At 41.4% G+C, this 22607-nt stretch overlaps 1 protein-coding gene across 2 annotated transcripts in view; it reads left to right on the plus strand.

Moving 5' to 3' along the window:
- LOC136881004 (uncharacterized) overlaps positions 1-22607 on the plus strand; it is a 1030421-nt gene that overhangs the window by 474888 nt on the left and 532926 nt on the right. For both annotated transcript variants that reach the window (XM_067153581.2, XM_067153580.2), the window contains exon 2: positions 15360-15571. In XM_067153581.2, the coding sequence (XP_067009682.1) occupies positions 15360-15571 (212 nt within the window). The remainder of the gene's footprint in view (positions 1-15359; positions 15572-22607) is intronic.

Consider the following 22607-nt stretch of genomic DNA (forward strand, 5'->3'; position numbering starts at 1 on the left):
TGAATAGTCATGTTTCAAAGCGTGTACACATCAACTATCGAATTTGCATGTATCGACTCTCGTACTAAAGTTCTGCAGGTAGATTGTGCTGCTATCTCAGCATAACTAAGACGCATGAACTTAAAGAACAAAGAAGAGCTATGTCTCAAAACGTGTACACGTTACCTATCGATTTTGCAAGCATCGACTCTCGTACTAAACTTCTTCCGCTAGATTGTGCTGCTATCTTAGCGTAACCTATACGCATGACCTTAAGGTACAAAGAATAGCCATGTTTCCAAGCGTGTACACATTACCTATCGACTTTGCATGCAACAAATATCGTACTAAACTTCTTCCGCTAGGTTGTGCTGCTATCTTAGCATAACTTATACACATGAACTTAAAGTACGAAGAATAGCCATGTTTCAAAGCGTGTACACATTACTTATTGATTTTGCATTCATCGAATCTCGTACTAAATTTCTTCCGCTAGATTGTGCTGCTATCTTAGCATAACCTATACCCATGAACTTAAAGTACAATGAATAGTCATGTTTTAAAGCGTGTACGCATCAACTATCGATTTTGCATGCATCGACTCTCGTGCAAAACTTCTTCAGGTAGATTGTGCTGCTATCTTAGCATAACTAAGACGCATGAACTTAAAGTACAAAGAATAGCCTTGTTTCAAAGCGTGTATACATTACCTAATGATTTTGCAAGCATCGACTCTCGTACTGAACTTCTTCCACTAGATTGTGCTAAAATCGTGTAAGTGTGCTGCTATCTTAGCATAACCTATCGATTTTACATGCATCGACTATCGCAAGCATAACTAAGACGCATGAACTTAAAGTACAAAGAATAGCCTTGTTTCAAAGCGTGTACAGATCACCCTGAACTTCTTCCGCCAGATTGTGCTGCTATCTTAGCATAACCTATACGTATGACTTTAAGGTACAAAGAATAGCCATGTTTCAAAGCGTGTACACATTACCTATCGACTTTGCATGTATCGACTCTCGTGCAAAACTTCTTCCGCTAGGTTGTGCTGCTATCTTAGCATAACTCATACACATGAACTTAAAGTACAAAGAATAGCCTTGTTTCAAAGCGTTTACACATTACCTAATGATTTTGCACGAAAGGACTATCATACTAAACTTTTTCCACTAGATTGTGCTAAAATCATGTAAGTGTGCTGCTATCTTAGCATAACCTATCGATTTTACATGCATCGACTATCGTACTAGACTTCTTCCGCTAGAGCATGTAGCAATCGCTTTTGTGTATCCCAAACCCCTGTGCACGAACTTAAAGCATAAAGATGAGCTATGTTCTAAAGCGTGTACACATCACCTATCGATAATGTATGTATCGAATATCGTACTAAACTTCTCCTGCTAGAGCGTACGAGTATCGCTTGTGCGTGCACGAACTTAAAGCATAAAGAATAGCAATGTATAAAAATCTTGTAAACAAAGCAGCAGCATTACGTATAGTCAAGATTAAATGCGTGCACACATCATGTATCCATGATGCACACAGTACTAAATTTATTCCAGTAGAATGTACAAAGTTCGCATGTGTTTGTACTGCTATCTTAGCATAGCCTATGTGCATGAACTTAAAGCATAAAGAATAGTTATGTGTAAAAAATCTTGTGAACATAGCAGAGTGTTAACTACGTAGGTGTAGACATTGAACTTTACATGCTGAGGCAACATACTACGTGACCGTGACGTCACAACCACGTGCTCTTGTTTGGTAAACATAGCCACGTGCTTTTTTGACAGCTGTCTTCTTGACGAACCCTAACCTCACTTTGAAGGACAATAGAGCGTCGCTAACCTCACTGCTGCCATCTTTACGGCGGTAAACCTCAAGGCTGCCACCTTATGCATGTTATAGCGCGGAATTTAAAATCCAACAGCAGAACATTGTTAACCTCACACTTGCCATCTTTACGGCGGTAAACCTCAAGGCTGCCACCTTATGCATGTTACAGCGCGGAATTTAAAATCCAACAGCAGAACGTCGCTAACCTCACTCTTGCCATCTTGATGGGCTTAAACCTTACTGTTGCTACCTTGGTTATACGCTTTTGTGTTAGTTTACTATTAATCGCTAAGCTGTTCGCATCATCGAAGTAGAGAGTAACAAATGTCGAGTAGATTTAAAGAAGAATCTGTTAGCAGAAGATAAAAGTCCGTCATGGAAAAACCTATTTCTAGGTATATTTGCGAAGAGTGTGGAAAAGCATTTTCCCGAAGCTATCACAGGAGACGTCATGAGATATCATGTAGGATGATTTTTCAATGCAAACATTGTAGAAGAGAGTTCAAGAACGCATACAACGCTCAACGTCATGAAGCCGCGTGTAATGTAGCTTCATCGGGAACAAAATACAAAGAGCTCAACCATATTCCAGCGAACACTGATTTATGTTTAAAAAGTACACCTCTGCGAGAGATTTTTAATTCTCCCTTGCTGTCTAGGCCTGCTGCAAGTTCTGTTACTGAGCACAAACTTCAAGATAAAGAGAGGCAAGATCATGATTATGATAATAAGGATAATGATGTTGATCAAAACAGTAGTAAAGGGAAAGTAGAAGAAGAAGAAAATTCATTGCCATTACAGCTTGATGATTTTACTTCATTTCCTAAGCCTACTACACGTTCTGTCGAAGTGCAAACATCTCAAGAAGAGATGCAAGGTAAAGAAGAAGGAAATTTCAACGCTTCATCGCTATCGAAACAAGTTATGTTTGTACCTAGAAACGCTACTGCTGAAGCACGTATTATATCAAAACAAGTCCCTGCACATCAACTGTCTGCATATAGACTCAAAGTTCACAACAAGCCTCTGTTACCCTATGTAGATATAAGCTACTGTAAAGACCCCAACGTACTGGTAAAACGTTTACAACTGCTAAGAGCCTATCATGATGCTGGTTACACACAGTACAAAGAAGATATTTTTGAAATAGAGCATGAATTACGTCGTGTTGGTATTATTAAGTAAGCGCTTACCCTCACCTAAGTCATCCATCTGTAGTATATAGTCGATCGAGTAGCTATATTCGTATAGATTATTTCCCAACATTCTCCCTTCCTTAGGGTGTTAACTCCGCCTCTAGTTGTAGAGCCGGTCTCAAGCCCGGATAAAGAGAGGAGAGGCGCCCTAGCCCTTTAGCCCATTATCCCTTTAGCCCTTTAGCCCTTTAGCCCATTAGCCCTTTAGCCCATTAGCCCTTTAGCCAAGGAATGTGCGGTAATCTAATCTTCTTAGAACAAAGGTATCCCCTGACATGTTCTAAACACATGTTGTATCGAGTACAGTGTTCTATTATAGTCTTGATCACTTATTTAGTGTTCTAAACACTTCAATCAATGTTCCGATCACATGATAAAGTTAACGGCATAGAGTGCGGTGTTCGATTCTAGTCTTGTTATGTTTCTTTAGTGATTTGCAAGTCTAAACATGCATAATGACGTCATCACTGCAGCACATGCTTACTCTAGCTATCCCGATGCAGGTTTAAACTTGTTCGATAGAGCTATACCTTGACATAAGAGGAGGCCTTAACAGCTTATGTATAGCCGCTATTGTTTAAAGATAGCTGCTGTGAAGAAAAAGCACGTCGAATTTTTCAAATTACCTGCTACCACATTTCAAAGGTATGAGGTTTAGTGCTGTAAAGATACCTGCACGATGCAAAGCTAACTTTCTTCATCAGAGCAGCCACCATCTTGTGTGAGCACCTCTAGGCCGTATCATAAGCAGCTGTGTATAGTCACCGTCTTGTCGCTGCTACCTCCCGCATGCACCCCTAGGGCGTCTCATAAGAGTAGCAGCCATCTTGTGCAAGCGCTCTTAAGCTGTCTCATAAGAAGCTATGTATAGTCACCATCTTGTAGAAATAGATAGCTGCCAATGCCAAAGGGCCTAAGTAAGGATCGAACCGTCGATCTCATCATTAGACTATGTTTTTTTCATGTTCCTGATACTGCAAACCTAGGTATCAGGTAGAAAAATTTTATCCGTTTTCGAGATATTAACATTTTGCATTTAAGCCCCAAATTTAATGAATCGAACCTGCACGGCACGTTATACTCTCTACCATAGCTAGACCTGATCATGTTACGAAGACTTACTTCAATACAAGCTAAAACAGAGCAAATGCCAAAGGGCCTAAGTAGGAACCGAACCGTTGATCTCATCATTAGACTATGTTTTACTTGATCCTCGTACTGCGAACCGAGGTATTGGGCAGAAAATTTTTTGTCCGTTTTGCTCTACGATGCACTGCTTTCGAGATATTTAACATTTTGCATTTAAGCCCTAATTTTAATGAATCGAACTAGCACGACACGTTAGTCTCTAAGCTAAGAGCAGCAGCCATCTTGCGCAAGCACCCTTAAGGCGTCTCATAAGGAGACGTGTATAGCCGCCATCTTGTGTCCGCCATCTTGCGCAAGTATCCTTAGGGCGTCTCTAGCCATCTTGTGCAAGGACCCTTAAGCCGCCTCATAAGAGCAACCGCCATCTTGCACAAGCATCACTAGGGCGTCTCATAAGGAGCCTTGTATAACCACCATCTTGCGCAAGCATCCCAAGGGCGTCTCATAAGAACCTGTGTATAGCAGCCATCTTGCGTAAGCACCCTTAAGGAGTCATGTATAGCCGCCATCTTATGCAATTAGCGTTGAGAGAGGACTGCTGTAGAATTTTTCTTTTTAAATTATCCACCACCACATTTCAAAGGTATCTAGCTAAAGATAGCAGCACTGCGTATGACAGGTGACGAATTTACATCTACTGCGATAAAGAGGGCAGCACGGTGCTCAAAGATGGCGGATGATGGCTGTCAAAAAAGCACGTAGCTATGTTTACCAAACAAGAGCATGTGAAATTTGCCGCCACCACATTTCAAACTAAAGAGGGCAGCACTATGCTCTGTTGATTAAAGATGGCGGATGGTAGCTGACAAAAAAGCACGTGAGTTTGTTTCCAAACAAGAGCACGTGGAATTTTTCAATTTGCCGCCACCACATTTCAAAGGTATCTAGCTAAAGATGGCAGCACGGTGCTCTCTTGATTAAAGATGGTAGATGATAGCTAACAGAACTTTTCAAATTGCCCGCTACTACATGCTTAAGGTAGTAGCCATAAAGAGGGCAGCACGGTGTTCTGTAGATTAAAGATGGCGGGTGATAGGTGATGAAATTGCCCGCATGATAGCAGCACGGTGCTCTGTTGATTAAAGATGGCGGATGACAGCTGTCAGAAAAGCACATGGCTTTGTTTCCAAACAAGAGCACGTGGAATTTGCCGCCACCACGTTTCAAACTAAAGAGGGCAGCACTGTGCTCTATAGATTAAAGATGGCAGATGACAGCTGTCAAAAAAGCACGTGAGTTTGTTTTCAAACAAGAGCACGTGGAATTTTTCAATTTGCCGCCACCACATAGAGGGCAGCACTGTTCTCTCTGGATTAAAGATGGCTGCTTGTCGAAAAGCATTTTTCAAATTATCCGCCACCACATTTCAAAGGTAAGTAGCTAAAGAGGGCAGCACTGTGCTCTATGGATTAAAGATGGCGGATGACAGCTGTCAAAAAAGCACGTGGATTTGTTTATCTCGAGCTAGTGAGGTTAAGTTGGTAGCACTAAGGTTTAGGCCCGCCAAGATGGCAGCACTGCCGATGACAGGTGACGAAAGAGGGCAGCACAGCGCTCTGTAGTTTAAAGATGGCGGATGACAGCTGTCAAAAAGCACGTGGCTGTCAAAAAGCACGTGGCTTTGTTTATCTCGAGCTAGTTAGGTTAAGTTGGTACCACCGAGGTTTATTCCCGTCAAGATGGCAGTACTGAGGTTAGCGATGCGTTGTTGTCTGTCAAAAAGCACGTGGCTTTGTTTACAAATCTGTCAAAAAGCACGTGGCTGTCAAAAAACACGTGGCTTTGTTTACCTCATGCTAGTTAGGTTAAGTTGGCACTACTGGGGTTTAGGCCCGTCAAGATGGTAGTACTGAGGTTTGCGATGCGTTGTTGTCGATGACAGCTGTCAAAAAGCACGTGGCTTTGTTTACAAATCTGTCAAAAAGCACGTGGTTGTCAAAAAGCACGTGGCTTTGTTTACCTCGCGCTAGTAAGGTTAAGTTGGCACTACTGAGGTTTAGGCCCGTCAAGATGGCAGTACTGAGGTTTGCGATGCGTTGTTGTCTGTCAAAAAGCACGTGGCTTTGTTTACAAATTTAAATTTCCCGCGGGAGGTGGAGGAGGCATCTGGGAGGCCTCTGGCTGAGGTGGAGGTGGAGGTGGCCACTGGGAGGCCTCTGGCTGAGGTGGAGGTGGAGGTGGCCACTGGGAGCCTGAGGTGGAGGTGGCGGCCGAACTCTCCCATTATACTACTTAAGACCTTAACAGCCTATGTATAGTCGCCATTGTTTTTAAAGATGATAGCTGTCAAAAGAATTTTTCAAATTATCCACCACCACATTTCAGCTAAAGAGGGCAGCAGGGTGCTCTGTTGATTAAGCACATAGAATTTCAAATTGCCCTCCACCACATGCATAACAGCAGCTGTTATCTTGCGCAGTAGCCTCTAAGCTAGCTTTCTTCATAAGAGTAGCCGCCATCTTGTGCGAGCACCCCTAGGCCGTCTCATAAGGAGCTATGTATAGTCACCATTTTGTGTCTGCCATCTTGCGTAAGCATCCCTAGGACGTCTCAAGGCATCTTGTTTCTCATAAGAGCAGCCGCCATCTTGTAGAAATAGATAGCTGCGAATGCCAAAGGGCTTAAGTAGGAATCGAACCGTTGATCTCATCATTAGACTATGTTTTTTCTTGTTCCTGATACTACGAACCTACGTATTAGGTGGAAAAATTTTGTCCGTTTTGCTCTACGATGCATCGTTTTCGAGATATTTAACATTTTGCATTTAAGCCTCCAAATTTAATGAATCGAACCTGCACGGTACGTTATACTCTCTACCATAGCTAGACCTGATCATGTTACGAAGACTCGCTTCAATGCAAGCTAAAACAGAGCAAATGCCAAAGGGCCTAAGTAGGAACCGAACCGTTGATCCCATCATTAGACTATGATTTTCTTGTTCCTCATACTGCGAACCTACGTATTAGGCAGAAAAATTTTGTCCGTTTTGCTCTACGGTGCACCGTTTTCGATATATTTAACATTTTGCATTTAAGCCCTAAATTTAATGAATCGAACTATCACGACACGTTAGCCTCTAAGCTAAGAGTAGCAACTATCTTGCGCAAGCACCCTTAAAGCGTCTCATAAGGAGTTATGTATAGCTGCCATCTTGTGTCCGCCATCTTGCGCAAGCATCCTTAGGGCGTCTCAAGCCATCTTGTGCAAGGACCCTTAAGCCATCCCATAAGATCAGCCGCTATCTTGCGCAAGCATCCCTAGGGTATCTCATAAGGAGCCATGTATAACTGCCATCTTGCGCAAGCATCCCAAGGGCGTCTCATAAGAACCTGTGTATAGCAGCCATCTTGCGTAAGCACCCTTAAGGAGTCATGTATAGCCACCATCTTATGCAATTAGCGTCGAGAGAGGGCTGCTGTAGAATTTTTCTTTTTAAATTATCCGCCACCACTTTTCAAAGGTATCTAGCTAAAGATGGCAGCACTGCGGATGACAGGTGACGAATTTACATCTACTACGATAAAGAGGGCAGCACGGTGCTCTCTGTATTAAAGATGGCGGATGACAGCTGTCAAAAAAGCACATGACTATGTTTACCAAACAAGAGCACGTGGAATTTACCGCCATCACATAGAGGGCAGCACTATGCTCTGTTGATTAAAGATGGCGGATGGTAGCTGTCGAAAAAGCACGTGAGTTTGTTTCCAAACAAGAGCACGTGGAATTTTTCAATTTGCCGCCACCACATTTCAAAGGTATCTAGCTAAAGATGGCAGCACGGTGCTCTCTTGATTAAAGATGGCGGATGATAGCTAACAGAACTTTTCAAATTGTCCGCTACTACGTGCTTAAGGTAGTAGCCATAAAGAGGGCAGCACGGTGTTCTGTGGATTAAAGATGGCGGATGACAGGTGATGAAATTGCCCGCATGATAGTAGCACAGTGCTCTGTTGATTAAAGATGGCGGATGACAGCTGCACGTGGCTTTGTTTCCAAACAAGAGCACGTGGAATTTACCACCACCACATTTCAAACTAAAGAGGGCAGCACTGTGCTCTATAGATTAAAGATGGCAGATGACAGCTGTCAAAAAAGCACGTGAGTTTGTTTTCAAACAAGAGCACGTGGAATTTTTCAATTTGCCGCCACCACATAGAGGGCAGCACTGTTCTCTCTGGATTAAAGATGGCTGCTTGTCGAAAAGCATTTTTCAAATTATCCGCCACCACATTTCAAAGGTAAGTAGCTAAAGAGGGCAGCACTGTGCTCTATAGATTAAAGATGGCGGATGACAGCTATCAAAAAAGCACGTAGCTGTCAAAAAGCACGCGGATTTGTTTATCTCGAGCTAGTGAGGTTAAGTTGGTAGCACTAAGGTTTAGGCCCGTCACGATGGCAGCACTGCCGATGACAGGTGACGAAAGAGGGCAGCACGGTGCTCTGTAGTTTAAAGATGGCGGATGACAGCTGTCAAAAAAGCACGTGGCTGTCAAAAAGCACGTGGCTTTGTTTATCTCGCGCTAGTTAGGTTAAGTTGGTACTACTGAGGTTTAGGCCCGTCAAGATGGCAGTACTGGGGTTAGCGATGCGTTGTTGTCGATGACAGCTGTCAAAAAGCACGTGGCTTTGTTTACAAATCTGTCGAAAAGCACGTGGCTGTCAAAAAAACACGTGGCTTTGTTTACCTCATGCTAGTTAGGTTAAGTTGGTACCACTAAGGTTTAGGCCCGTCAAGATGGTAGTACTGAGGTTTGCGATGCGTTGTTGTCGATGAGAGCTGTCAAAAAGCACGTGGCTTTGTTTACAAATCTGTCAAAAAGCACGTGGCTGTCAAAAAGCACGTGGCTTTGTTTACCTCATGCTAGTGAGGTTAAGTTGGCACTACTGAGGTTTAGGCCCGTCAAGATGGCAGTACTGAGGTTAGCGATGCGTTGTTGTCTGTCAAAAAGCACGTGGCTGTCAAAAAACACGTGGCTTTGTTTACCTCACGCTAGTTAGGTTAAGTTGGTACTAGTGAGGTTTAGGCCCGTCAAGATGGCAGCAGTGAGGTTAGCGATGCGTTGTTGTCGATGACAGCTGTCAAAAAGCACGTGGCTTTGTTTACAAATTCAAATCTCCCGCCTAAATTCAAATTTCCCGCCAAAATTCAAATTTCCCGCCGGCGGCGGCGGCGGCGGCGGAGGAGGCGGGCGGCGGAGGATGCGGCGGAGGCGCCAGAACCATCCAATTATACTACTCACAGATGCTCGGAAGGTGGGGAATGCAGTTAAATACATTTAAGAAAGTTGCCTAGGTAGCTACTGAGACTGTGACGTCGCAACGCCCCACGAAAGGAATGGTATAGGCGCTTGACAAACGACAGCTAAATAACAAATCCAAGCACAGATAAAAGTCATAGCAAATTTCTGAGTCAGTAGAAGTCCTGCCGTGATATATGGCTGCACAGCACAGCATCACAATCTTCAGTAATTAGAATATTAGAACGAACACACAAACAAACAGATGGTTTGTCTTTAACAGAGATAATCTGTCGGCGAGTCACAGCGTAACGGATTGCGCGTTACATGTACGAGAGCAATTCAGAAGGGAACAAAGTGATGACTGTTACCGCCATTGCGCTTCCTCCCTGGAAATGTTTTATGAAGTTATTTATTTAGCGTATGACGAATGCAATGTTATATACAATATGTACAAAAACCCTTTCAAGTTTCATATCAAAAGTTGAGAGCTAGAAAAGAACTTACTTGAGACACAAGTTTAAGTCCTCTATAAGCATGCAAAGGACACTCAAATGCAATGTGTTCCACTGTCTGCTCATCTTCTCCACAGTCACACTGCGGTGATGTCTTCCATCCCCATTTGAAGAGAGTGGCTCCACATCCACCTTGGCCGGTCCTAATTCAGTTTAGCGTCCTCCACTGCCGTCTGGGAAGGAAAAAATTAATCTGGGCACTTGCGGAACGTTTTAATGATGTGATGATGTGATAACGACGATTGCTGTTTCCGTTGTTCTTTCCAGGCGCCCGATACATTTTATGAAGTAGATAAACATTTTAATAACTCAAGGGCAAAACAATGACTCGGCTTTTTCGTTCGTTCTTCCAGGATACAATATAAATTACATGATAATAGTCCTTAATCACGAGGAATTATAGAGGTGTGTTCACGCTTTATATGACATGATCTATAGTATGAAGAAGATTCAAGTTGTCGTCAATTGTATTCGCTCACTTCCTTGACTTGACGTACGCTTCAGACAAACGACGCGCTCAGCTGAGTCAGTCACAATCGCTTTTGTTATTCAATATCTAGAACCATAACCTCATTGAGGAAACATGCCAACAATAAAGAACCTCATGTAAGTGACCCACAATGACAATAAGGTGTCGCTGGTAAAAGAAACGGTGATAATGAGTATTATGATGAATACCGTAGCCAACATCGCACACAATGAACTGGAAAGTTAACCCTAGAGATACACTTGCTGTTTTGGCGATAGTTGGAATTCCAACAATACTCCAATATTTATATTTACTTACTGTGGGTTACTTGTGCGTTTGGGTCACATACCACACCACAGTCCGGTTTGTGTAACAATACTTCCCATGATAGATTCCGTTTATCGATCACAGAAATTCCATATTAAATTGATTAACTCTTAGAAGTAGAAGAATACCTTATTTGTGGCATTGCATTCTAGAAATGTCGTGGTCCTTCAGGAGACGAACTTTCAAAAGTAATGAATAATAAAGTAGGAGGTGAAATAAAAGTGTACAGTGAGTTGTTGATTACAGTGACCTGATGGTGATAAGAAGAAGATGATGTCCACGATGACTTTCAAGTAATGTCCAGTGATGATGGAAAAGCAAGCTTATTGAAAAATAATCTACGGTAAAAATGGACGCCTGTTATCTTCTAATCCTTTCCATTGAAGATACAACAATAGTAAAGTACATGTGGTACAGGAACCAATCTGTATGTACCTACATTATATATTACGAAGGGTGTATACAAAGAAAATAAAGATACGGTCAAAGGCACAACAAGTATTGTCATGTTATTCACACGAACAAGAACGTAATTTTGAAATAAGCAAATAGTTATAGAGTGTCAGAGGGTAATTGTGTAATCAATTTTAGTACTACTGTAATTACTGAACAAAGTACTATTTAACGAAAAGCTTACTTTAAATTCGCCCTGTAGATCAATAAAAGTAACGTAAAATTTCAACACGAATGCTTAAATAGTTGACTAAACTATGTATTTTAAGCGGTTCATTGGCGACCCCAGAGTGCGGTTTGTGTAATGGAATTGACAGGGTGTGATTCCAAGGTTAATGAAAATCGACCAAGAACAAAACAGGGATGAAATGGAAAAATGAAACGTCGTATGGCTTTTAGTCCCGGGATATCTCAGGACGGGTTCGGCTCGCCAGGTGCAGATCTTTCTATTTGACTCTCGTAGGCGACCTGCGCGTCGTGATGAGGATGAACTGATGATGAAGACAACACATACACCCAGCCCCCGTGCGATTGGAATTAACCAATTAAGGTTAAAATCCCCGACCCGGCCGGGAATCGAACCGGGGACCCTCTGAACCTAACGACTAACGACGCGTTACATTTTCTTAAATAGTGATCCAGTATCCAGCTATTGAACTCTGTGCCAACAGAAAAATCGTCAAGTAGAAAGAAGATGAAAGTAGAAACAAAATGAAAAAGGAATAAAAAGGCGTGTGAGACACGGAAGGTTATGTCGCAATAGCTTTTATTATTCAAGATCTAGAACAGTAACCTAATTGAGGAAACATGACAACAATAAAGAATTTCTTATTTGTGGCGCACAACAAGAATGCTGCTAAACTACTGAGTGGAGCACGGAGGTTTATTCACTTCATATAACAAGGTGAGAAACCGTTTATATTCGTTAAAAAGTTGTAAGATAAGGGATGATGTACCTCTTAATTCTAGTTTTACTACTCTTTCACAACTTCATAAACCGTTAATGAACGGTAAAGATAAAGCCAGGCTTTTAGCGAGGTAATTTTCAAATTCATGTCATAAACAGTTTATAAGATATTGTATGAATAACGAGGAGACGCTGTAATATCAGTACGCATAAAACAGACTTATTATCTCACGTGATTCTTGTAAGGCTCATTCTTTATTAATTTCACGATTATAACGGTCATAATGATTGTTTTTTAATAGCAATTACAGTTCTGAAAAAAAGGTTTTGCATGTCCTGGTTTGGTACATACGAAGGCTGTATACAAATAAAAACGTACAGTCATCTGTGCAAAAGCAGCAGAAACGCAACAAAATTCATAAAGTTCGTAATGTAGAATTTTGAACACAAACTTATCGTGCATTACGTGACAGAACGACATCGTGCTCCAACATAATCCTACTTATTTTGAGCCAGGTGGGTAGTACCTTCAGTGGTTGCTGAATGTTTACAGGAGAATTGGGGTGGTTGTTCCCCTCAGTTCAAGCCAAACATGTTTAACATGTGAAGCTATTCCTTTGCTTACATGAGATATAAAGGACAAATATAGGTTAAAGACCAAACATCGAGGTTAAAATGAAATAAGAAGAAAGGTATTATTTTATTTATTATTATTGTACAATATTGCCATTAAGACTGGTTGAACTTGAATGTTACATGATTCTTCAATTTCGTCTTGTTTTTTCCCTTTCATTCTTTGACTGTGTTCAGTCCACACTATCCCTATTTTCTACTTACTTCAAATTTCGCATTCATATTTTATTTCTGAATATGTCTCTTTTATTTATCATTGCCTTGTCGATGCCTGCTTGTTGTAGATCTTCTATTTCTTTTAACCAATTGTGGTGATGGCGGTGATTATTGTTTTGAGAGGAAGTAAAACTGGGCAACCATCCTCTATATAACACTAATCAGACACAAAATTGGAAGGGATCCGATACTTCGAAAAATGAAGGTATCGGCCAAGGGAAGACAAGGGCTACGAAGGCCGTGAGAATGAAGGACTCTCTAGGCCTCCGTACGTAATACCGTCGGGGTCTAAAGAAAACAACAGTTGACCAAGGGAGATTGTATAGAATAGATGAAAGTGAGGAGCCTGGCATAAGTAAGTGGAAACAATGCCAGGACTCAGCTAAGGGCCCCGTGGTCGCCAACAAACGCTCCAAAGTTCAGAGCCCCTGGGGCCCCTTGTAGACGCCTCTTACGACAGGCACGGGACATCGTGGGTTTTATTTTACCGCCCCCACCCACAGGGGGATTTTAGCCAATTATTTTCTTTATAGAACATTAGACGGCGTTTTCTGATGATTGTTGTGAGTCTGTCTGTGTATTCGTATAGTTCTACAATTGGTCTCTTCATCCGTATACCATCTCTGTGTATTGCTCCAAAAATCTTTCTGAGGATTTTACGTTCAATTTTTTCTATCTCCATGATTGCTGATTTTCCAATTGTGGTTGTTTCTGAAGCGTAAAGGCTTCTCGTAGTGCAACTGTATTGTAGTCCCTGAGACTGGCCTGTCTTGATATATTTATGTTATTGCAGTGTGTCCATGTGAGTTGGTACGCTTTCTGAAATTATATATTGTATTCCCCTAGATACTTGAATTTTTCTACTCTTGCGACCTTTCCATATTTATTTATTTATTTATTTATTTACTATCTGAATGCCCGTTCTTCGCGCGGCATAATGTGCTATCGTTTATTTTTTAATCATAAAATATTGGAATAAAACATACATCGTCCGACTCGTTGAGTGAACTGTCAGCATACTGGCCTTCGGTACAGAGGGTCCCGGATTCGATTCCCGGCCAGGTCGGGAATTTTAATCGCTTCTGATTAATTCTTCTGGCTCAGGGACTGAGCGTTTATATCTGTCCCAACACTCTCCTCTTGATATTCACACAACGCACTACACTACCAACCACCACAGAAACACGCAATAGTCATTAGATCTCTCGATATAGGGTTCGCGTCAAGCAGGGCATCCGGCCGTAAAACAAGGCCAAATCCATATGTGCGACGCACTTCGCACCGTCGATCCCACACGTGTGGGAAGAGCGGTAGGAAGAGAGGAAGAAGATTGGAATAAAACATACTTCGTTTCTTAATTTGTTTATAAGAAACACTTGTATTAAATTTGAGGCCTCTGCATGTGTGAGAAGTATATGATTTAGTGATATTTTGATCAGGGCACTTATCCCAATTTCATTCCGTTTATCAGACAACATTGGAAATAAGGCTTATTTTACTTTTCTACAGTAATTAACATATAAGGAACACCTGCGCCAAACACCTGCGTGAAATTTAATGATAATGGTAGTCAGACCAATTTCAGCCCAAAACAAAGCAATGAAACATTTCCACTCTTTACAGTTAGCTTATAGGAATCATCTATGACAAATTATAGATCTCGGTCTTCGTGGAAAGTGCGAAAATTAAATATGTACTGTAATTAAGGGTTTTAAAACTATTTCGCCCCCTTAATCACGTAATATAGGAATTAATCAGCCTTACATTCCTTAAGTAGCTTGTAACAAATATTTGTTTCAAATTTCAGCCCTCTATCTTCGTAGGAAGTGAGTTATTTTGTGCTTGCTCCATTTTACCCCACTTACAACAAACCATCGTAATAAAGCATTTTTAGTTTCCTTAATTATTTAGTAAGGAATAGCTGTAACAAAAGATATCAGTCTGGTATTGTGAGAATTGTACGATTTAATGATATTGTTTTCCCGTAGTTACCTCAGTTTCTCCACTTTATCGCAGAACATCGGAACAGAACATCTTTATTTTCCTAATTACCTTGTAAGGAATACCTGTTCCAAATTTCAGCCCTCTAGCTTCCTCGAACGTGTGAGAATTAGTCATAAGTGAGGGAGTCAGAACTTTCGCTTTTACGATATATGAAGGGATTCGCACATTCACCTGTACTGAGCACTTCACAACAGACGAATTAACAAATTTCCATAATAAATGATAAGAAGCTACATATAGGAATCAGTATAATTTAATTATACTCTAACTGGTTCTAAAGAATCAGTCATTCGTAGGAATACTCCTGATATTGATGCTAATACTGGATCACCATAGTGTTATAGGCTGAGAGCCTATTCAGACCTGTGCCTGATATATATCAGTCCTTAGCTTGACATGAAATATTAACAAAACACGTTTGTCTTCTTTCAGCAGGAGGATGTCTCGGACTCCGGGATGTACGAGTGAGTGTCCCGCCAGCCATCATGAGAGGTGAAACCGCCATCCTGTTCTGTCACTTCGACTTGGAGGGTGACACCTTGTACTCCGTCAAGTGGTACAAGGGACGGCGGGAGTTCTACCGCTACACTCCCAAAGAGGAACCTGCCATGAAGATCTTCCCCATACAGGGACTGAACGTGGATGTGAGTACATATGTGCTATCATTATCCAAAACGTATTATGGGCTTCTTTGATCTGGAAATCCATCTGACAGGGTATCAATTTCGTGAAAATTCATTTTTCAGAAATTTACGTCATTTTTACAGTGTGACAGCGATATCTGTCGCCTTATGAGGAAGCTTTTTTGTTAAGAAGGAAGCCATACTGTCCAGTGCTGACTTTGTTAGATGTAACTTAAAAGCTTTTCAGTTTGTCAAACACTCAAGTTCAAAATATAATATATAACACTGTAACACGCCTGTAATAAATACACACGATTAAACAAAAAAATTACATCCTTTATTCTACAAGAACATCCTAAGATTCTATCAATTCACTTTAAATCATGTGCATACATGTACAATAATGTTTACATTGTGTGAACTAGTCAATTATTATGAATGGGTAATTTTATGAAAAAATTTACATATCGATAAACACACTTGCAAGACAGAGGGAAAGTCACGGCCTGGACTCAGATGACGTCTAGTGGTAACTACCAAACACCCTTAATCACTTGCTCTAGTAACAAACGACTAGGCGGACCATCTTCCAACATATTTACTATTATGACGAGTGAAAGAACAGTCTCACTTGTGACAGAATTTATTTATTAGAACTACATTCTGTTTAAATTTGTGAACCCGTTCATGAAAGAAATGTCTGAAAATATCGTTTTCGAGTTTGCGAAGCAATTCAGTATTTCAGTCATTCACTCCATTCTCCTCAATGTTGTATCAGATGTTTGGCGGTCCTCCAATTGGAAGGAGAACTCTTTCTCTTTTTCCGCTATCGGTTCAGGAGCTCATTAATAACTTGGTGCATAAATCATTCTTTGCGGCGTCATTTGTAAACACCGTACTTTATTGGGCTATCAACATGCACAAGGCGCATCATCAACGAATTACACTCATAAATCTCTTCAAAAACGTGTTCCTGGAGTACCGCGGTGATCACTCTTCAAACCATCACACACCAATGCGGGCAGTAAAGGTTGACTTACATACCTTAAAAGAAAAGGTTTATAACTTCGAATACGTACAAAGGAGATATCCATAATCATCATGTTTATTTCTGAGTGGACACTGCTACGTCTCTCCTGTTCACCGTCATGTATGTCCAGTTCTTAATTCGGAAGATGCTGATATCCTAAGAGACCCACTCGGCCGGTCTACCTTACCAACTTTGTGAGGTTATTCCGGCAATTTGTAGATATCCTCTTTCTTCATTGCCACGTACTCTGTAGATCATGAGGCTTCTACATCACAAGAACGCGCGCTCGCACCCCACAGAGTGCGGCGTACCATGTCGGCATATAAAGGTGTGTTGTGTACCCGACAGAATTGATTAAAACTCATCCACAGACCGCCCAGCAGAGGTCCCATTTACTCTGCCATCTGGTGAAACGAGACGCAGACAGAGTAAATGGCTTCAAGTTAACATCCGTGCACACGACAGCTGAGGCATAGATTATTATTTTTTTTTTTTTTTGCTATGGGCTTTACGTCGCACCGACACAGATAGGTCTTATGGCGACGATGGGATAGGAAAGGCCTAGGAGTTGGAAGGAAGCGGCCGTGGCCTTAATTAAGGTACAGCCCCAGCATTTGCCTGGTGTGAAAATGGGAAACCACGGAAAACCATTTTCAGGGCTGCCGATAGTGGGATTCCAACCTACTATCTCCCGGATGCAAGCTCACAGCCGCGCGCCTCTACGCGCACGGCCAACTCGCCCGGTATTATTATTATTATTATTATTATTATTATTATTATTATTATTATTATTATTATTATTATTATTATTAACATAGATATGCCTTTGCTGGCGGCATCTGGTGTTTACAGTGCACTATGTCTTCTGGTATTTGTGCAGCCAGTCCGTGCTGCGACTGGTATGAAAATGTTGCATTTCAGTGGACTTGACAGACTGATACGTAATATCAACTTCTGGCTCTGCGAGTAAAGCAACGGAAAACTACCTCACTCCTCATTTCCCTAGTACGCCTCTTCAGTGATGCCTAGGCCATCTATGACAGCTGATGGCAGAGCTGTGTAGGACTCAACCAGCCTTCATCCTCAGGACTAAACATACACACATTATTATTATTATTGTTATTATTATTGTTATTATTAATAATAATAATAATAATAATAATAATAATAATAATGTTATTCGCTTGACGCCCCACTAACTACTTTTTCGGTTTTCGGAGATGCCGAGATGCCAGAATTTTGACCCGAAGTAGTTCTTTTACGTGCCAGTAAATCTACCGACACGAGGCTGACGTATTTGAGCATCTTCAAATACCACCGGACTGAGCCAGGGTCGAACCTGCCATGTTGGGGTCAGAAGGCCACGGCTTCATCCGTTTGAGCTGCACAATAACATAGATATATATTTGTGCTGGAGATCTATCTGGAATTCACCCTGTGGTTGGGGACCACGGGGCCCTTACCTTAGTTCGGGCATTGCTTCTGCTTACTTGTGCTAGACACCTCACTTTCATCTATCCTATCTGACCTCCTTTGGTCAACTCTTGTTCTTTTCCGACCCCGACGCTATTAGGTTTGCGAGTCCTTGGTAGGCTTTCATTTTCACGACCTTCGTGGCCGTTGTCTATCTTTGGCCGATATCTTTGTTTTTTCAAGTGTCCATTTGTTCTCTCCCTTTAGTGTTATATAGAGGATAGTTGTACTTCTTCTAAAATAATAATCACCAGCATCATCAGTTTCCCGACAGCATTGTAACCATGGCAACCGGTGTTCGTCTTCATGTAACTGAGAGCTTGAACCCCATTCTATTCCTCCGTGCAGAATTAAAATCTTTGAACTGGCCGCAAAACGAACCTAAGGCCTTCGAATAAGTGACACGCATCTTATCACTACACCTCTGGCCGGCTAATAATAATAATAATAATAATAATAATAATAATAATAATAATAATAATAATAATAATTTTAGTAATCTATTATATTTACCAGGCCAAGAGCGTCTTCCATTTTCTCACAATTCATAAGCCTTACCATCCTTTAGTGGATACACTCTTTATATTTATCGGAAATTTTCATCTCCCCTGCATGTCGTACGAGGCCACTAAGAAGTCTGTACCGAGCTCGATAGCTGCAGCCGCTTAAGTGCGGCCAGTATGCAGTAATCGGGAGATAGTGGGTTCGAGCCCCACTGTGGGCAGCCCTGAAGGTGGTTTTCCGTGGTTTCCCTTTTTCACACCAGGCAAATGCCGAGGCTGTACCTTAATTAAGGCCACGGCCGCTTCCTTCCACTTCCTAGGCCTTTCCTATCCCATCGTCGCCATAAGACATATCTGTGTCGGTGCGACGTAAAGCAACTAGCAAAATAAATAAATAAATAAATAAATAATAAATAAATAAAAAAAGAAGTCTGTACTCACACTCTCGTCTCCTAAGCCCAGGATTGTACCTTTTAACCCCTTGCACAAGAAAGGGGATAAGACAGACCCCAACAATTATTGTTTCATCACAGCCAATAGTCTACAAAGTTCTTTCTAAAGCTTTACTACATATTCTTGAGCAACAAGCAGAATACACTACCGGTGAGTACCAAGCTAGATTTCGAAAGGTCGATCTTGTCCAGAGCAGATTTTCAATATTAAAGCAATCCTTAAAATCAGAACGGACCGAGCTCGATAGCTGCAGTCGCTTTAGTGCGGCCAGTATCTTGTATTCGGGAGATAGTGCTTTCGCACCCCACTTTCGGCAGCCCTGAATATGGTTTTCGATGGTTTCTCATTTTCACACCAAGCAAATGCTGGGGATGTACCTTAATTAAGACCACGCCTGCTTCCTTTCCACTCCTACCCCTTCCTGCCCCGTCGTCGCCATAAGACATATCCGTGTTGGTGCGACGTAAAACATCTTGTAAAAAAGAAATTAAAAAAGAATCAGAACATTACGCAACCTCAAGAGAGTTGTCTCTTTCATTAATAAAAATGACTTATGATTGACAAGATAGGCAGTCCATATTCCTAACTCTAGCAGAATTAGGGATAGACAAAAATACTAGTAGTATAGTTGAACGAACACTCACAGATACAACCTCAGGGGTTAGGTTTTGTAAATGAACTTTGAAACTCCTTCGCAATCAAAACTGGATTTGGCCAAGGTGATAGACTTTCATCAATTCTCCTTAATTTGGTATTAAACAAAATCTTGGGGAAATGAGATATTAGGTTACATGAAAGACGTTCAAGGAATATATGTGGGGTAAGGAAAAGGAATATCTGAAATGAAATGTCTTGTCTTTAGTGATGATGTAACAGTAAATTCGAAAACAAATTACAATCACAAATATTGTTTGAAACTCTACATGGCATAGCCATTAAAATTGATCTGGAAATTTCCCATGAAGAATTTATGTATATTGAATATAGACACAACGGAGAAAAACACTTAACGACACATGATGGACATATTGAAAGAGTTGATACATTCAAATATATGGAAGAATAGATCCAGTCAATAAGACTCTTTAATAATCTGTAAAGAGAGATTGAAGGAGATGGACATGGTTTATAAACTCACTCAAAAGCGATAGAAGGAACGATCGATATCGCTCCAGCACCCCACACCAGAGGATCAGAATGCCTAACAAAAGAGGTGAACAAGAGGAACTCGAAAAGGCAGAAAGGAAAATGCTTAGTAAAATTTTAGGACCCTAAAAGAAGATAGGCTGTTTGGATGAAAAGAAAACATGAATACTTCTACCACAAGAGATCACCTTCACAGAAAACGAAGAAGATTATTTGTTATTACACACTAGCGTAAGATATACGATAGGATCTTCAAAGACTGAAGATAGCAGGTGACTTGATGGACTTCACTTCTGACGATATCGCTTTTGCAAATTTGACGTCAAGCTCGGAGTGTGTTATCGGGAGAACAGAGCCAGGCGATCAGGCAACGTATGAAAAAGTTGTAGGGAGTAAAGAAAAATACTATACCATAGTCTATTAATATTACTCAGAGAGAAAAATTGGCAGGGATCCGACACTTCTAAAAATGAAGGTATCGGCCAAAGAAAGGCTAGGACCACGAAGGACGTGAAAATGAAAGACTTGCTAGACTAGACCTTGAGTGCCCTAATACCTTCGGGGTCGGAATATAACAAGAGTTGACCAAGGGAGGTCGGATAGGATAGATGAAAGTGAAGAGCCTGGCATAAGTAAGTGGAAGTAATGCCAGGACTGAGATCAGGGCCCCGTGTCGCGAACACAGGCTCCCAAGTTGAGATCCCCTACGACCATTTTAGTCGCCTCTCAGACAGGCAAGGGATACCGTCGGTGTTATTCTACCATCCCCACCCACACGGGGATCTGAGCCATGATCGTTAAGGCGTTGAAGTCTAAACGGTTGATACCATCGTTAGCCTGTTCGAGTTCCATTGGTCGAAAAATTTCCACCGTCAGAATATTGGCGATGAGGGTGAGGGAGATAGTGGTATACAGCTTCTAATCACTGGATTGCGAGCCAAAAGCCTGGATTCAATTCCAAACTTCACATGCAGTGAGGGAATATGGCGCTGTTGATGGTTGGACCACGTACAGGAACAGGCTAGCGGGTTTCGCCGTCTCCCTCCCTGATTATCATCATCATCCTACATCCAGATGCGCAGGTCACCCATGGGAGTCAAATAGAAAAACCTGCGCCAGGCGAGCCAAACTTGTCCTCGGACACTCTCAGTACTAAAATCCATACGATTAATCAATAAAAAAGCGGTTCATAATTGTCCAAATTCTTGAATGAATAAAATTAACTGTTTTGAATATCACAGACACGTAACAGATGTTCAGCCCACTCTAGCGTCTCGATATTAATGACTTTCAGAATAGCTAGTTCACTAAATACGCTGTAAAAGTCATAGCAGAGCACATTGGTGAGTAACTGAATTAGAGATACCTCGCTAGTAGCGCCGTGGTGAAGGCAGTGACCCATCCTGGGACGAGATTTTGATCTCAAGAATCACATGACGACAGGGAAGACATCTGGCCTTAAACCCCTGGCAAAATCCAGGACGAGCCTGGGTGGATCCTGCAACCGCAGAAATAAATGGGATAAATGTTTATTAACATTATTATTAATTTGGTATGTGATAACAATCGAGGGTTTTGAGAAAGAAGCAGCAAAACACAAAGGAGTGAGGCAAGGCTGCAGTTCGCCCCCCCCCCTCCTTTTCAATGTTTATATAGGACAGGCAGGAAAGAAAATCAAAGACGAATTTGGGAAGGGAATCACAATCCAACGAGGGGAAATCAAAACGCTGAGATTTGCCGATGATATTATTTTATCTGAGACTGCAGAAGATCTGGAGAAAATGCTGAATGCTATTGTCGGAGTCTTGGGTGAGGGGTACAGGAGGAAAATAAATAAGTCCTAAAAATAGTAATGCAGTACAGTCGAACGAAGTCTGGTGATGCAGGAAATATTAGATTAGGAAATGAAGTCTTAAAGGAAACAGATGGATATTGTTACTTGGGTAGTTAAAATAACTGACGATGGCAGAAGTATGGAGGACATAAAATGCAAGCTAGCGCAAGAAAATAAATTTGGTCATTTCGAACCTTGATACAGGAATTAGAGAGATGTTTTGGAAGATTTTCGCCTGGAGTGTAGCATTGTATGGAAGTGAAACATAGACGATAACTTGTTCAGAAAAGAAGAGAAAAGAAGCCCTCGAAATGCGGTGTTACAGAAGAATACTGACGGTGAGATGGATAGATCGAATCACAAATGAAGAGATACTGAAACAAATTGGTGAGAGGAGATCGATTTGGTTAAATTTGACGGGATTAAGAGGTAGAATAATAGGACACATTTTAAGACACCTACGACTTGTGCAGTTGATTTATGAAGGAAGTGTAGGTGATACGAACAGTAGGGGCAGACAAAGGTATGAATATGAGAAGCAGATTAGAACAGATGTAGGATGCAGCAGTTACCTAGGAATGGAAAGGTTCGCACGGGATAGGGTGGCACGGACAGCTG

The sequence above is a fragment of the Anabrus simplex genome, chromosome 9, assembly GCF_040414725.1.
Source record: "Anabrus simplex isolate iqAnaSimp1 chromosome 9, ASM4041472v1, whole genome shotgun sequence".
Lineage (NCBI taxonomy): Eukaryota > Metazoa > Arthropoda > Insecta > Orthoptera > Tettigoniidae > Anabrus > Anabrus simplex.